Genomic DNA, 16,920 nt, shown 5'->3' with positions numbered 1-16,920 from the left:
TACATGATAAGATGTAAACAAGCAGGGAGATAATGAAGATCAGTAGTTCTACTCAAACTACTTGTGCACGTAGGCTATGGAAGATTGGTCAAATCTAGCAAGTAGGAAAGTTTAAGTGAATGACGTGAAAGTGAAAGTAGCCTAAGACATTCGAAAGGCCAACGAAAGTTAAGGTTGCTTTTGGTAGTACAAATACTTTCACCACAAAAACTGGTGCTCTAAATAGCGATTCTGTTGTCTTTGAAAGGTTCTCTTATTGACGCATTGAACTGCAATTTGGATTAACACCTGCTTTTACAAGGCGGAAGTATTTAGGCGCAGAATAGACGTGCGCTTTCAGGAGCAGTCTTTGTACATACCGCGGAATACATAACTAGGCGCTCTTTACTCTTCCCCTCCCATCTTTTTACGCTAAACTCCCACTTTCCCCTGGATCCTCCCATGAATGCATATGCATGACATGACAATCGCAATCTGCCACTTTCAGCTCCCGCGACAGGCAGTTTGCGCTTTTAAATCATTGCGGCCTGTTTGTACCCTCGCAATGATTTTACACGCACATTGCGAAACAAATACGCTTGAAATGGGACAAAAGCGTTAGTACATCTGGCCATGTGTGTTGACATTTGTAAGGCAGAGAATGGCTATAAAAACTAGGTACTTTGTTCAAAATGCCTATATTTACAGTTAAAACAACAATTAAAAGGTTCTGATCAACTGGAAATGTGACAATATGCTTGCACAAAGACCCATGGCTATCTTGCCCCCACACACATATATGGAGGATGGTAAGATATGCAAAAATGTCCGTAAGAACCACTGTTGGAGAGTTACAGAAAAAGGTATCATCTTGGTGTCACCATGTCCCTCAAAAAATCTTCAAAAGAGAACTCACTGCTATTTAGAGAACATGCCGGTTAAAAGCCGTTACAGTCATTTAATTACAAAAGTAAATGACAGGGGTTACTGAATGATACAGTGATTTTGTCTGGAAGTGTGGTCTATTGGCAGATGAAATGAAAATTGCCCTCTTTGGCAAGAAACGCCTTAGGTGCCTTTGGCGTAGAAGAATGACTATACTGAAAAGAACCCCATGGCTAAAGGGAATTATGGTGGAGGGGCTGTGATATTGTGGCGCTGTTTGTATTCCCAAAGGCCTTGGGAAACTTATTAAGGTGTATGGTGTCAATCTCTGCCAAGACACCACAACAAGTGGGTCATGACTGGACATGACAAGTGGGTCATGACTAGATCATTAATGAGGTCAATGAACCAAAGCAAAATCTAGATCAAGCTTCAGCCTTTGCCATCTCAGTCCTCTGATCTAATCTCCATAGAATAACTGTGGGGTGAGTCAAAGAGGACAATATACAAGTGTGGACCTACAGTAGGAATCTGGACAATCTAGGGAGATTTTGTAAAGACGATTAGTCTTAAATCCCTTGCTTTGTATTCTCCAACTTTATGGGGTGTCATAGGATAATATTACAAGCTGTTTTATTGGCAAAGGGAGGCTCAGTAAGGTATTACAAGCAGGTGCGCCAGTTATTGTAAATGGCGTGTTTTTGTGAGATTTTCCTTTCCTCAAAATAAATTAGTGTCCCTTCAATGTTAGATTTTTCCTCATTGTTTTTATTGTGAGATTGTGAAGAAATTACCAACAGGTGATTTTCGTATACCTGTTTTTATTTTACTTTAGCAGAGGTGCCAATAATTCTGGAGGGTAGATGTTCAAATGCCATGTTGTAATTATCTATGGATTTACATAGACAGACATAGACCTCCATTGATAAACCATGAGAACTAATCATTCGCCCTGTTTTGCATAGTCCACAGATTACGAACGAAGACACCGAGGTAGAGAACATTTCATTATTTTCACACCGTCTTTACACACAGGTTAATGAATTGCATAATTTTACTACTAAGAATCTTTCTGTTTGTGTATCACTTCTCTTTGAGTAGATGAGCCAGGCGGAGGTGTCCGTACAACAGTGAGTGACTGATTTACATCTCCACAGTATAAACACTGAGGAGAAGCTTTACAGTAGGCTACTCCCCAGTATGTTGTCATGCATGTGTGTGCTGCAGATTGATGTTTTGTTCTGTCATTTTATTTCCATTGTCCAGAGAGGAAGAAAGCACCCCCACACAAGATGTCTTCCTGATGCGCAATGACTCTGACACAGAGGTTGAATTGATGTGTATATACTTCATAATGTCACCTCTTCCTTCTGTCTTTCTTTTTTTTTCTGTCATATGTTTTATCTTTTTCTCTGTCTCTCTCTCTCACATATCAAGACAGTACCTCTCGGGCTTCTTTCGGTCAGTTTGTGTATTTCAATCTTTGTCACTGTCCCCAGTCTGTCTTTTCTCTTCTTTCTAAGTTTTTCTCTTTCAGTAACAGGGAACAAACTTAACATAAGATAAGTGTTATACTTCTGTTCTTGTGGAGAACAATTCAGCTTGCTCGCTAGATGTGTCCTTAACACATTAACCAAACTATCTTAGGTTGAAGTAAAACACAATCTTGAACCCACAAGACGCTTATCAAAGCGCTCACAAGTCACAAAGCCAGACAATGTGTCATTCTGGACTGCTTTGAAGATTTATAAGGTCAGTGTCTTCATAGAGCTGGGGTTTTTGGCACTAGCTGTTAAAATTTATTTGATCATAAAGTTGTCCTTTATCAGTGGGGTTGTTTTCCCAATTTGTTGGAGTTTTGAGTGGGAGAGGGAATCAAGGCATTGAAATATCACCCCAAACTCTAGCTAATTTGTCCTTTTCAGTGGCAAATTCCAATAAGCCCAATACCCAGTTAAGCATTTATGTTGTCAAGCAGCATTTTTGTTAAAATTGCTGTCTGTTTTTTTCTTTTTGTGTGTTTGTTTATTTGTTATCCAGGTAATGAGGGCAAGAACAAGATTTCTCAGCAAGCCCGCCTCCACAAATGTGTATGACCACATTTCACTACATGGTTTATAACTGTAAACGTTTTTAGAGGACATTCCAACTGAACTTGGGAGGTGGTGGGGGAGGGGGGGTTCTGATTTACCATTTCTCATATTAATCTCTAAGCTCTCTTAAATATTTAGACATTATGCCAGATAGCATACAGCTAGATATTTTCTGTTGTTTGAGGATGGCCTGTTTTCATGCCTGCTCAACCCAAGACTGAGCCGGCATCCTGCCTCACACTACATGCAAACAGTCTTGTGAAGTGATCCCACATAAATTATGGAAACAGCTGTGTCAATGGTAGGCAGGAATCATTGGATAAAAGTCGTCCTATTATTTGCAGGTCTCATCCGACTGTCTCGGCCAGCACAACTGAGAAGAAAGTTCCACAGAAGGTAAACACAAGTTCTCCATGGGACTGAACCATTGTGAATTGCAGCCACTGTGACTATGTTTGCTGTGTTATGTTATGTTTGGAAAATCTGCATATTTGGTAGATGAAACAGAGACTAAATACAAGTATTGTATTCAGTGTTATTTTTCGAAAACAAATACCTGTCTTCCATGTCATGTCTTCACTTGTTTAATCAAGTAAGATTATGTGAAATGTGTTGCCTTATGTAGACCAGAGGGGAAGTTTCCAACTGGGCTGACCTTGAGGGGAACAGCATTGCCACTGACAAGCTCAGCCCCTGCCACACTAGCACACCCACATGCACCTACACCAGGAAGAAACCAAAGGTCAAAGGTCGACTGAGGGGTAACTACAGTCAGTCTTTTCTGCTTCAGTTATGGCGCATCCTCCTGTGACGTGAGGATTTTATTTAAAGACCACCAGTCCTTGAATATGTCTCACCAGGTTCACCAGTCAAAGCACCAGTTCATGAATAGAGTTTGTTTGAGTGAATTATTCCACTCTCAAAGGCTTCAGGCATGTCATCATGGACTTATTTGGCACTTTGAACAGTACTGTTCACCCAAATTCATAATGTCAAGTCCTCTACACAGCCTACACTCTGTTCTGTTCTCTATCTAAATTCACTCCATTCACTATTGTTTTCTTCTGTCTTTTTAGATTTTATTGTTGTGTTTTTATATTTTGATTTCCTTCACCTTTTTAAACCATTTTTAACTGACTCCACCTTGTGCTTTATGGATTTTAACAATTGTTTTCTTTTTATGACTTATAATCTGTTTTATAACTTTTTATCTTTTAATCTTTAACCTATTCTCCTTCTTTTTCTTTTATCTTTGGCCACCATGCTTTTATTTAATACTGCTTGCTATTCTGTCATTGTTTAAAGCACATTGAATTACCTTTGTGTATAAAATGCACTATATAAATAAACTTGCCTTGCCTTGAGATGCACTACCCATCAAAAGTTGGGGGTCACTTAAAAATTTCCATTCTACTCCATTATAGACATAATATCAGTTGAGATCATTTGCATTACATTATGTGCTTACATAATTGCAAAAGGGTTCTACAATGTTTTCTCAATTAGCCTTTTAAAATGATTAGTAAACAGAATGTGCCTTTGGAACACTGGATGAATGGTTGCTGATAATGGGTAATGTAGATATTGCATTAAAGATCAGCCATTTCTTTCTACAACAGTTGAGAACCCTTTTGCAAGATCACACAATACTTCATACCAACCTCAAGTTTCTTGAGAACTTTAATGATCAGTTTCTTGAGAACTTTAATCATCCAATCGGAACCGGTTATGTGGTTTCCCTGCAACATTGCTCAATCTGGGCATGCACTGACGATGTCAGAGACTTGTCTCCACTATGTATCGCTTGACAAGTTCAACTGTGTCTTTTTGAGTGCATCTCTGATACAGTATTTAGGCTATGATATCTAACAGACAAGTCAGCATATTGATCTGTTGACTGTTTGCAGGTTATGGCATGTCACATAGGCAGAGAAAAGCTATTGCTCTCAAACATTGTCCATTTAATCAACATGTCAATCAACCAGTGGTAGGCCTACTGATGAAGGAATACATGAAATAGATAGATATGGATGGTTTGCAAAGTGATATGTTCCTTTTAAATAGTATGTTTAGTACTTTCAAAATGCATATTCAGTATTTTGTTTTGATACATGGTTTGGCTATGTATTTTGTAGTTTTGTAATTTTGCTGAATTTTGCCCATCCCTACCGACAGCTAGAGCAGCCAGGCAGCTACAGTGCTACACTCTGGGGGTATATTTAAGATAATGTCCCCGTAGTATAGCACTGTAGCTGCCTGGCTGTTCAAGCTGTTGGCTACAGCAACTCGAACTAGGTAGCACTAATTGTTTTCGGGCCCCTGCCTAGAGCCTGCCTTGCCGGCGGTGTACCTGCTTTAAGTGATTTTGCTTTCTTCTCGCTCTAGTCCTGCCTCTATCATCCCCCAGTAGCGGAGAGGAGGACCATGCTAAGGTAATGGACGTCTCTGCTGTCATTCTGTCATGACCATAAAGCATCTCAAACATAGCTAGAACAATGACAATGTGTTTAGATTCATTTTACATTTACATCTGTTCATTTGGCAGGTGCTTTTTAACCTGACTCTCGCCAGATGAATTTCGTTCCGTCTAGCTCCACTCATCCATCTGGGATCAATCCATTGAAGTGTTGCTTCAGAAGGCTGGGCCTAATCAAAAAATGCTTGAATATGATTGAATAAGCCACTTGTCCGTCATCTATTGACGTGTTACTTCAACCACTCACATCAAAGCCAACCCGTGACGCTGATAACAGTCTCACAGTCGCTTCTACGCTACGTCACATCTATGAAACTCCCACCCTGCGTCCTGATTGGCTCTACCATACAATCTCGTGCAGAAATCACTCTCAACAGAAGAGGTCCCAGATGGATGTGAGTGAAGCTAGGCGGAGCTAAGTGGAACGAAATTCATCTGGCGAGAGTCAGGTTAGGTGCTTTTATCCAAAGCATCTTACAGCAATAGAATAAGATTTAAGATGCAGTGCATAGGAGAGCTTAGCAATGAATTACCACTGCATCTGCCAATACCAGTACTGGAGGATAGGAGTGGTGACCTTAATAGTTAGTGTGCTTGGTGGAAAAAGTGATAAAAGGGTGAAGAGGAGGAAGGAAGAGAGGGAAAGGAAGTAGAGGAGAGAAGAGGTGCAGGAGGGAAGAGCATGGTAAGTGTGAATCAGGTGTGATCATCTTTTTCTTCTTTTTTTAGTATATATATTTTTGGCTTCTTTGTCTTCATTCTGATAGGACAGTGAAGAGGCAGACAGGAAGTGGGTGGGAGAGAGAGATGGGGTGGGATGGGGAAATTACCCGGGTCCCCATGGCACTTGGACCTAATATGGTATGAGCACTGTAATCAGTTACGCCCCCCACCCCAACCCCCCAGGTGTGATCTTTAATTGCAGCTTAACATGATTATGCCTATATTTAGTTTAAGATCAAAAAGATATGTATTTATCAGTCAGTCTATCAACCTTTCAATCTGACTGTTTGGTTATTATAGACCAAGACTGGCAGCAGATTAAATGTCATTTTGGGATTAATACTGTTATTGTCTGTATTAATCCCTGACACAGTCTTGACTATTATGATGCAATGAAAAATAACCAACCATGTATCAGATGATCTTGGTAGTTATTCAGCCTACTGTGATATTCATGATGTGAAGAGTAAAGCCCTGGTTGTAAATTTCCACTTGTGGTGCTCTTTCACAGACTTTGTCATCAATCCAAAAGACATCAACTGCTAATCTACAGGTCATTTCTGAAATCTCTGAATGTGAGAAGGGCCAGACAGACACAATGGCCGACTCAGGTAAAGTTTCTCCAACTGATAGAAGTCTGAGTACGTATGAGTACAGGAATGAAATTAACTGTTTATATGTTCATGCATCAACTATTGTGGTCCTCTTTAGGATTCCTTGAGCCGTCGGTCCTTGACAGCACCATACCTGAAACTCTACCCTGTGACCTGGCTGATAAGGTGCTCTTTTGTGAAGAAAACTTAATTTGTTCATACACTAAAATTATCTGGTGCTAAGTGGCTTGAGTCTTTGTCTAGTTTAAAGTTGCATAAAAATAATTTAACTTTGATGTCCTTAGGAAAGTGCACTTGCTCAAGAATCATCATTTCAATCAAGAAAAAGGCCCCTCAAGAGTCCAGGTTTGTTTTGGGTGAAGTTTAAAGTCAGTAAAGTTGGGGCCAGCAGCTATTGGGAAGTGTTTTCTGAAATCCACAAGCTATATGGGACATTTAATGCCGAAATATTCTCTATTTCCAGAGCCTTCTGTGATCCAGAGGAGAGAGCAGGCAGGAGTAGGCCTGCAGTCCAGAGGCCTATTCCACTCCCATCCACAAGAGGGGGCAGCAGGTATGTTTTGGAATTTGCACACCATTGTAACTGTCCTAGGCATGCTGAGTGCTGAGCCAGGGAGAAAATCACATTCAAGTTGCATTCTACCTGTAATATGTGTTTGTGTGTGTGTGTGTATGTGACAAAATCATGACCAGGTCTGCATAGTGAGAAACCTCTGGAACATACTGATAATCTGATAAGCATACTGATTATCTGACATCTGATAATCTTTTTTGTATTTTATATTTTATATTAATTCAGTTAGGAAATAAACAATTCTAAGCTGACACATTTCAGTCACATCCAGAAACATGTCACGTTCCTGTGTGTGGTGCTCATAAACAACTCCAGCTCTGTAAATGAGTTCAACTGAATCAAGTCTCAACAGTCCTCCATTATTGTCAAATGTACCTAAATTTACCTTCTTTACTGATGAATAAATGCACCAAGATATTAATTAATGCAGAATTTTGCAATGTTCCCTTATCCAAACCTGTTATGACATTTTCAAGACTTCATGTCATGACTTTTTTCACGCACGAATGGAGACGTGATATCTATGAAGAGCAAACGTCATTCATGCGTTGTGCACATGTCTTACGCCAGAGAATGTGACATGGCCTGGGTTCCGTTAACCCCAGCCAGCAATCGGCTGAATGGCCTAAGCGTGGCTTTGTCTTGAGAGAGGATCACCCCACCGTTCCCTTTTGAGTTTCCCAACAGTCTTGCCACCTGGGCATGGTGCCAGGCTGGCATACACGTTTGCCAGACCCACTCTCCTTTTATTATGCGGCTCCAAACAGAGCCACTGGTGGAACACTCGCTAGTGCCCACTGGGTACACGGGTTCACTCTGGGACAACATCCTGAGATGCCTTATTGTTATGCTCATCACTGACCAAGTAGTAGAAGTTGCAGGAAGACATTTTGTTAAATCAATCATTTAAAAAACAAGTTAGAAGGGGTGATACTGCAGGTCATATATAGTTGTTATAGTATTTGTACATAGTATTTAGAGACTGTTCTCAAGAGAAATGTTTCATGAAACACATTAAAATGAATCTCTCTTTGATTTGACACTTTTGTAATTGTCTTTTTAAATTACTCATTGTGCAGACCCTGTAATGGCAGATGAGGAGGACTCTGAGGCAGATATCATGGGTCCTGATGTGATATCCGCTTTCCGGAGCTTCAAGTCTCAGCTGCTGGACCACGTCTTTGTAATGTTTTGTCCCAAACCAACCTACACACTCTGTACTGTGCACACTGTGCATTGACTATGCACGCTTCCAAAGGACTGTGGTTCTGAAAGCATGGTTTATAAGTGAGACTAATGGGGCCTTGGAGCTTTGAGTTCATAAACTGTGACTAATGGCCTCAAAATTCATTCACTTTAATGTCTATGATTCTCTGGTAGAGATGGAATTATCTGGTATATTTGTACTACTGCTTGCCAAACATATACCCCTTTAGTGTAAATATTGTATTATAATAAGCTTTATTTGCATAGCACCTTTCATACACAGAATGCAGCTCAGAGTGCTTCACATTTGGATCATTTAACACAATAATAAATATAATAATAATAATAATAATAATACAAACAAACAAAATGATAAATAAAACATCAGTGATTTAGAATTCAGTAAAAATGAGAGAGAATGAGAATTTGCAAGATGGTAAGGAGATAGATACAACAAGGCATAGGCCTACAATATAATTAATGCAGTGAAAATAGGAAAACCCTGTAAATAGCAGCAGTAGGATGTAAAATAATGTGAAGAAATAGGCTACAAGATAAAAGTGTGTTAACTAAAATCTCTCATATACAGGTATGTTTTCAGGTCTTTTTTAAAGTTTGGATAGAACTGCCCTGTTTTGTGTCAGCTCGTCTTTGTGTCAATTGAAATGTCCTCATATAGTGGGTAGAATTATTCTTAATTCATTTTCAATCACTGTGCATCACACATTTGTTTTCCTCTGCCACAGGCAAAATATCAGAAAATAGAGACAAGATCTCTACAGTCACTGTCTGATTGCCAGAACCAGGTGGTGACGCTTCTGAAAACTGTGCAAACTCAGCGGTGAGAACAAACCCTGTGCAATATGTTATCCAACTATGCAAGTTCCTGAAGAACAATAAACGTCATTATTAGTATAGCGCATTCGGCCAAACGTGGCCTGACAATGTGTTGAAATGATGAGTCACCGTAGCATTAAATTAGGCCCACTCAAGGTTTTTATCCAGAATATGTGATCCAGCATTTTGGACAATGCAGTTAATGCAGTTTCTTACACAGCAAGGGCATTGGTCTGATGACACTTCTTTGTTTACCTTTCTGCACTTTGAATCTATGCAAAACATTAGCAATTCTAGGAAAATGTAATCCATATATTGCCTTAATGCAAACATTCTATCAACTACTGCTGAAACATTTTGTCGTATTCATGTCCACATACTAGAAGTTATTTATATATTAGTTATTGTTGAAAAGTGTGTGTGTGTGTGTGTGTGACACCGTTCGTGTCCAGGCTGCAGCTGCTGGAGAGGTTTGAGGAAGTGGTTGTGGAGCAGCTTGGGCGTCTGGAGCAGGATTGTCGTTCACTCAGGAACATCGAGCAGGAGACCATGGTCTGTATCACCACCACAGGCACAGAGCTGTTTACTGTATTCACATGATTCTCTTCTTTGCTTTACTTTGTCCAACACAGCTGTACAGTATCTGCTTGTGGAGGATATTCCTCTGCCCTCTCAAATCAGATGGGTTCAGGGGCATTGGACTGAGGATGAAACCAGTACTGATTCCTATACTCCAAGAGGAGGGAGGGCCCTTGATAAGTCTGGAATATATTTTATTATATTTATTATGGGGGGCCCATCAGGACTGCCTATGCATAGGGCCCAGGATCTTGTGCTACGCCCCTGGATGGGTTGCACACAGCCTTTGCTTGGTGCACTACATTAGCTGGTTGTGGTATGGTGTGGTAGGGTAGGGAAGGGTGGGGTAGGGTGGGGTGGGGCGAGGCATCGATGGTGCAACAATTCAAACAGTTTTCTGCTGTCTGATGTTGAAATTAAAACCTAGCTTTGTTGGACTTGAGTATATGAGTCAGCTGTGTTCTGATGTTTCTCAAACTCTTTTGCATACAGAGTGCATCAACCTGCCAGTGCTTTGCTACATGCACTGGTTCTCTGGAGGTCTGTTGTGAATATCTAACGTGCATGCAGTCTGCGGCGCAATGATAAACTTTTTGCAAATTATAAATGATAATGAAGAGTTATCGCGGTTCACGTCTGTGCATTGAACTGTAGGGGGTGCATCGTTTGGTTTAATAATATGCTGTGTACTGTTGCATCCTTAATGAGTTGGCACACCAGCAAACTACAATAGAAGACATCTTATGATTTCTCTACCGGTATGCCTTTTCTGGAGGACTGAATGTGGTCAAATTCCCCTGCCTGGTAGGACAATCTGGTGATTAGGACAGGACTGGATGGTGCCACTGTGGTCAGTGATATGAAAATGCAGTATCTAAGGCCAACAGCTTGACATTTTGCTTATCTAATTGCTAGGCCTCCTCAAAGCCACAGGAAAATGCCTGATCGTCTCCTGCACTTGGAGACGGTAACTCCAAGAATAGAAAAAGAGAACACAGTCCTTTTCAAAATTAAGTAAAATATGTCCTTCCTTCTGTGGAATCTAATAAGATTTCCTACTCTTCAATAATGATTTGACTTGGACAAGAAGCTCACCTAGGTTAGACATTTAGTGATTCACGTCTTACAACTTTTTGGAAGATAGTGATTAGATTAGATTAGATCACTTGATTGTCATTGTGCAGAGTATTATGTACAGAGATAACGAAATGCAGTTTGCCTCTAACCAGAAGTGCAAAAAAGAGAAATAAATATAAATATCTGCATGTATTAGCAGTAACCTTATAAGAGCAGATTAGATATGGATATGCAGGTTGAACAATGTATGAACATCATGTACAGATATGTGCAGTTCAGTAACACTAACATTATAACAGTAGTAAAAATAAGTGTATGTGCAGTATGAACAGTATAAAGAGCAGTAGAATATGGCTATGTATATATAAAGTGTAATTATAGTAAATTTATTAATATAAAAAGAATACTATAGATGGGATAGGGTAGTGCAATTGTTCAGGGGGAGAGTGCTGTTGAGGGGCAGCGCTCAGAGATGTGGACACCCAGAAACTTGAAGCTGGTGGCACGCTCCATCTCAGGGGATGTATGTACTAGCTTTTGACTTCCTGAAGTCCGCAATGAGCTTCTTGGTGTTGGGAGCCAACCAATCAAGAGTGTCGACTGCAAACTTGGCAATGGTGTTAGAGCTATGTACAGGTGTGCAGTCGTAGGTGAAGAGGGAGTAATGGAGAGGGCTTAGCACACACCCCTGTGGCATGCCAGTGTTTAGGGTGAGGGTTGAGGAGGTGTGGTTATCTAGCCCAGTCCAGTGAGTTTAGTGATCAGAAGGGGATGCTGGTGTTGAATGGTGAACTGAAGTCAATGAACAGCATTCTTACATCGTTGTTGCTATTGTCAAGGTGGGACAGGGCAGAATGAAGTGCCATAGAGATGGCATATGCGGTAGGCGAATTGGAAGGGGTCAGGTCTTGAGGTGGACCAGTCTCTCAAGCACTTCATGATGATGGGGGGTGAGTGCAACTGGACGGAGGTCATTAAGGCTCGTTGCAGTGGAATGTTTAGGCACCGGTACGATGGAGGTGGCTTTAAAGCATGTGGGGACCGCTGCTTGGGCTAGAGACAGATTGAATATGTCAGTCTAAACCTCAGTCAGCTGCTCAGCCATGTCATCAGGACCAGCAGCCTTTTGTGCATTAGTCCTACTCAGTGCCGCATCATGTTGTATTTAACATTGCATGTTTACGTTTCTTGACTGACTCTTTTGTCCAAAGTGACTTGCAACAATATCAAAAACATTACATTATAAACATAAACACCATAAACATATACAAACCATGAGGTCTTTGTAAAGAGCATTAATTAATTAGGCGCCAGGTAAACAGAACACGAGGTAATTTCCACAAAATGAGGAATCCCAGACAAAAATTGTCTAGACTGTGACCCCTTAGTGTTAACCCTTAAAGGTGTACCGTCACACCGGTGTGATGGGAATGTTGGAAAATGAACATTCTAAAGAGTATCTGGGTTTATTAAATTAATCATAGAATTTTAGAACCTTCAATTGTTGCGGAACGGAATCTTATGTTAGAATGTTGAAAAACCCGCACCTTTTAAAGGACCAGTATGTAGGAAATAATGAAAAATAAACTGTAACCATTCCAAAAATTATCACCATATGTTGTCAGAGAGTAAGGAAACACGATGAATTGAAGTAATGGCTTATTTGACAGCATTACTCTAACCCGTAAAACCCCTTAAAACCCATGAAAAAAATGAGTTAGGGGATGGAATCTTTGGAATTTTCGTTTGTGTTTTGAACGATTAAGGGCCGGTTTATAAAAAAAATGAATATTTTTGTATGCGTTTTTTTTTTTTTTTGTTATCGCGTTTACACGACATTCGATTAAAAAATATATCCATACACACTGGAACGCAAAATGATTCCAAACGCGAATGTTTTTGTAGAATAGTGAAGTGTATTGTTCTACTTGTCTGCGTGTCCTCCCCTTCTCAATGGCAGGAGACTAAAGACGCTAGTTTATCAGTGCATTAGTTTAGCAGTTTGGCGGAAATGACAACGTGTTGGAAACACGACAACTTGGATCACAACATAGTATGATAGAACTACAATATGAGATGGAGATGAATTGTCAGTTATGTTATATCGTGTTATGGCAAACATCGATTAAAACGTGCAAAAGCCCACCACTAACACTTCACGGTTACACTCTAGGCCAGAGGTTCCCAAACTGTCCCCTGGGGGGCGCCAAATAATTTGAGGGGAGGCGTTATGTTAGCGCCACGACGAGATTTAGCTACATGAAGTAAACAACTATAAGTAATTCAGAAGTCAACAGACAGTCCTGTTTGAACCTGCGTGAGGTGAGCACGAAATAGTTTGCGAAATATTACAAATAATATATCAGACTTGTGTGTACAGTCTGTGTGCAAAATGTTCAGGCAGGCACTGCACGCCAAGAGCTCCGCTCTAGAATCTTTGCTGCGGGTACGAAATCGAATTGACACATGACACAATCGAACACGTCATCGTTTTAAGAAATCTTCACTTTGGAGTGCGTTTGCAAAAGTATGCGTTTGAGGGAGATAAATCTCCATTTACGTGTAAACGAAAGGGCCAAACGCATACAAAAGTATGCGTTTATTCAAATATCTAGATACGTGTAAACAGGCCCTAATTCTAGAATAGCGTATTAATAATGGGCTAGTGCGTCTTCCTATTTGGGTTGCCAAATTAGCAAAGGCCAACTGTCAACAGCTGTCAGTTGTAGTCATGAACGCCTACAAGAGGCAGGCAAATTTCCAAAATTAAAACAAGAAACAAATTAAGTCGACATCGGAGGAGCTTCCTGAGATCTGACGCAGAGCTGGCCATATTTCTCCACAACAGGTAGCCTAGCTTAGGCTAAACTTCATCTGCATCGCTAACTTCAGCTAAATATATGTTACGTTGGTTAGAGAGGTATTTTTTGTTTTCACTGTTTCCGTAATGTACAGTATAGCTCTAAGCTGGGTCATGGTTGGAGAAATGTTAAAGTAGCTGCAGGTCAACTAATGTTAGCTAAGTCTTCATTACATCTGGCAACCCAGAAGAGGTTTGCGTCTGGTAGTCTTGAGAACGTTTACCAGTGTTTTGATTTTGGCCTACAGAACGTTCTGTAACAATCCTACAAATCGCACCTTTAAGGGTTAATGGAATTCTGATACGGCAGACTAAATGCATGCTCAGTTAAGGTAATGGTTTTGTAAAGAAATGGGGAATAATGTTGATGCTGATGTATGCACATACTCTCCATGTACACTGATCAGATGCTGCTCTTGTCCAAACAGACTAAATCCAATGCTTGGTGAATTCTTATTGCAGACCTTCTGGAAGACAGAGTACCAGGCCGTGAGATCCTTTTGTGAACGTCAACAAAGCAGGTCTTGTCTTTACCTCATTATTGGAGTGTCAAAAGAGAAATGGCATGTTTTCATGGTACACTGTGTAATGCCACCCGTGTGTGTGTGTCTCAGGTGTTCAAATAGTTTTTCTGTTTGATGGCTTATCTATACAATAAGTGACTACAGAAGTATAAGTATATAAGTATAAGTATATATACTTTTTTGATCCCGTGAGGGAAATTTGGTCTCTGCATTTAACCCAATGGGTGAATTAGTGAAACACAAACAGCACACAGTGAACACACAGTGAGGTGAAGCACACACTAATCCCGGCGCAGTGAGCTGCCTGCTTCAACGGCGGAGCTCGGGGAGCAGTGAGGGGTTAGGTGCCTTGCTCAAGGGCACTTCAGCCGCGGCCCACTGGTCGGGGCTCGAACCGGCAACCCTCCGGTTACAAGTCCAGAGTGCTAACCAGTGGGCCACGGCTGCCCTAACAAGCCCTAAGAAGCCCTAAATGTATAGAGGCAGCTCAGTTAGTGGCTGCAACACAGGTGGTGCTTGTCCCTCTTCAGCCGACTGTTGCTAGTCTGTTGACTATTGCAAATATCTGCGACTGCAAACACTAACGCTCTGTTTGGCTCTCTCCTCCACCGTAGACTGGACTCCTTAGAGATCTGCAGAGGTAACACCACTCAGCACGCCCCGGCTCCACAGGTATGTTGTGTAATCTCCCTCAAACTGAAACTAAATCTCCTATTCAAATACTCAACTATGGGGAATATTTAACTTGTCTACCACTTACTTTGAAAGTAGATTACTATTAAAGAGTGTTTGGATATTATTTGTATATTGCACAGACACGTAGTCAAACACTCATGCTTTTAGAGGTTATATTGAATCTTGCCTTTGAAAAGGACCTTTATAAGTAAGAATATACATAAGAATTTTGTTGAATTTTCATTATACATATATGTCATAAATGTAACTTAACAGAACTGAGGAAACAAGCATAGCCTACCCTTGGAGAAATTTGGTCAGAATATGCCCAACTACCAGTTTGTTTAGTGTTTGTTCAGTGTTCCTATTTCATGTGTTTGTCGGCGCTTATCTGTGTCAGGACAAACTAGATATGGTTTTCCAGTTCCTTACGGTTGGCTTTGCGTTTGTCCTTGAAATCCAATACTGGTGTCTGACAATACACAGACCAAAGAAGTGTCAACACGAGTGAAGCTGGCCAAGCCCATGCTGAAAAATGAGCTGAAATCAATTCCAGACATCGCCACTAGCATTAGGCTGCCCAAAATGTACTTTTCAGGGCACTGGAGCACCCCAAGGACACACATACCAGCCAGCTCAGCAATGCAAAGCAGTTTAGTAGAACAAGCAAGATGCAGTGAGAGAACGATGTTTCAGAATTTCCGAAGATGTATGTAACATTGTCCGTACAATCACATCATGCACAAACACTCAACTGTTAACTACTGAGTTACTTTTATATCATGAGAGGTATTTCACTATGTGTTCTCTGGAATGGGGTCTACAGGAAAGTGCGAGCTTGTCATACGACTTGCCCAAGTCAGCTGGGTCCTCAGAATGACCCAGAAGCTGTTCCAGAACTGATAGGGGGAGGATACCCGAAATACTGTAAAAAAACATGATTTCTCAAAACATAATGACGTACTGTGAGCCTTGGCCTGCTGCTATGGCAACGAAAGAGCTTCTCTTGGGCAAGTGCTTGAAATTATGGACCTTCAATCAATGATATTGACAGACTAAAGGCCCTAGCCAGAAGACTGAAGGAAAGGGGCTGCAACGTTACCACACAAACATGCAAAACTAAAGATGATGGCACATATCTATTCTGTGACCCGCCACATGCCCAATAATCCAGCAGCGTCCACTTTGACAATATCATGATGCACAGTGTGCTTGTGTGACTGTGCTCAGGTACAGTGGAACACCGCTTGACCGCTGACATTTATATCTTGTCTGTTTCCCTTCAGGCTGAGGAGGAGGATGCCAGCATGGAGTAGCACACTTGTCTGCTACAATGGCCTATACCATGTACATTAAAACATAAGATGTTAATAACCTTGGTAAGCTTTTTGTTTGTGTGTGTGTGTTAGCTGGATGCTCATGTTAGGATTAAACACCACTTTTATTAGTTCATTTGGTTGAAGTGTATCATTTTGTACTTAGTGCAGTATGCAAATTGGCACACTGCCCATAAATGGTATGGAAAGTAAGTGGCCTATAGTGTGGAGATATTTGTTTAAATAAATATCAAGTGTAGGAATAAAACATTGCAGGGAAATACATTCTGATATAAACAGTAGTCTGATTTAATGTTTTTGCTCAACTAACTTTATTTTGTGTCTTAGTGAGAACATTTGTTGTTCTTTATATTCAATTTATTGACTCATAATAAAAAATCTACAAAACACAGTGAAGAGATTCTGTAAAATGTTAAAATAATTCTTGTTACAAGATATATTCATATTGTCACAGCTGAAAACTAAGACATTCAAAAAACAT

General features: G+C 40.5%; 1 protein-coding gene across 11 annotated transcripts in view; it reads left to right on the top strand.

The window, feature by feature from the left end:
• Nucleotides 1-16,920, top strand: part of sycp2l (synaptonemal complex protein 2-like) — a 33,120-nt gene that overhangs the window by 15,641 nt on the left and 559 nt on the right. For 9 of the 11 annotated variants that reach the window (XM_076291044.1, XM_076291043.1, XM_076291042.1 and 6 more), the window contains 18 exons: nt 1,830-1,857; nt 1,966-1,994; nt 2,131-2,191; nt 2,512-2,616; nt 2,905-2,954; nt 3,302-3,353; nt 3,583-3,718; nt 5,343-5,389; nt 6,668-6,767; nt 6,868-6,935; nt 7,055-7,115; nt 7,234-7,323; nt 8,424-8,527; nt 9,297-9,391; nt 9,840-9,939; nt 14,366-14,424; nt 15,042-15,099; nt 16,389-16,830. In XM_076291044.1, coding sequence (XP_076147159.1) covers nt 1,830-1,857; nt 1,966-1,994; nt 2,131-2,191; nt 2,512-2,616; nt 2,905-2,954; nt 3,302-3,353; nt 3,583-3,718; nt 5,343-5,389; nt 6,668-6,767; nt 6,868-6,935; nt 7,055-7,115; nt 7,234-7,323; nt 8,424-8,527; nt 9,297-9,391; nt 9,840-9,939; nt 14,366-14,424; nt 15,042-15,099; nt 16,389-16,418 — 1,273 coding nt within the window. In that variant the 3' untranslated portion in view covers nt 16,419-16,830. Of the gene's footprint in view, nt 1-1,829; nt 1,858-1,965; nt 1,995-2,130; nt 2,192-2,511; nt 2,617-2,904; nt 2,955-3,301; nt 3,354-3,582; nt 3,719-5,342; nt 5,390-6,667; nt 6,768-6,867; nt 6,936-7,054; nt 7,116-7,233; nt 7,324-8,423; nt 8,528-9,296; nt 9,392-9,839; nt 9,940-14,365; nt 14,425-15,041; nt 15,100-16,388; nt 16,831-16,920 lie in introns of those variants that run through there. The other 2 variants (XR_012988100.1, XM_076291047.1) reach the window with 2 other exon arrangements.

Source organism: Alosa pseudoharengus, unplaced genomic scaffold (assembly GCF_046254945.1).
Source record: "Alosa pseudoharengus isolate Yale_2024_CS ecotype anadromous, Long Island Sound unplaced genomic scaffold, YU_APseudo_1.1 YU_APseudo_1.1_scf_18, whole genome shotgun sequence".
Lineage (NCBI taxonomy): Eukaryota > Metazoa > Chordata > Actinopteri > Clupeiformes > Clupeidae > Alosa > Alosa pseudoharengus.
This window is presented reverse-complemented; position numbering and strand designations above follow the sequence as displayed.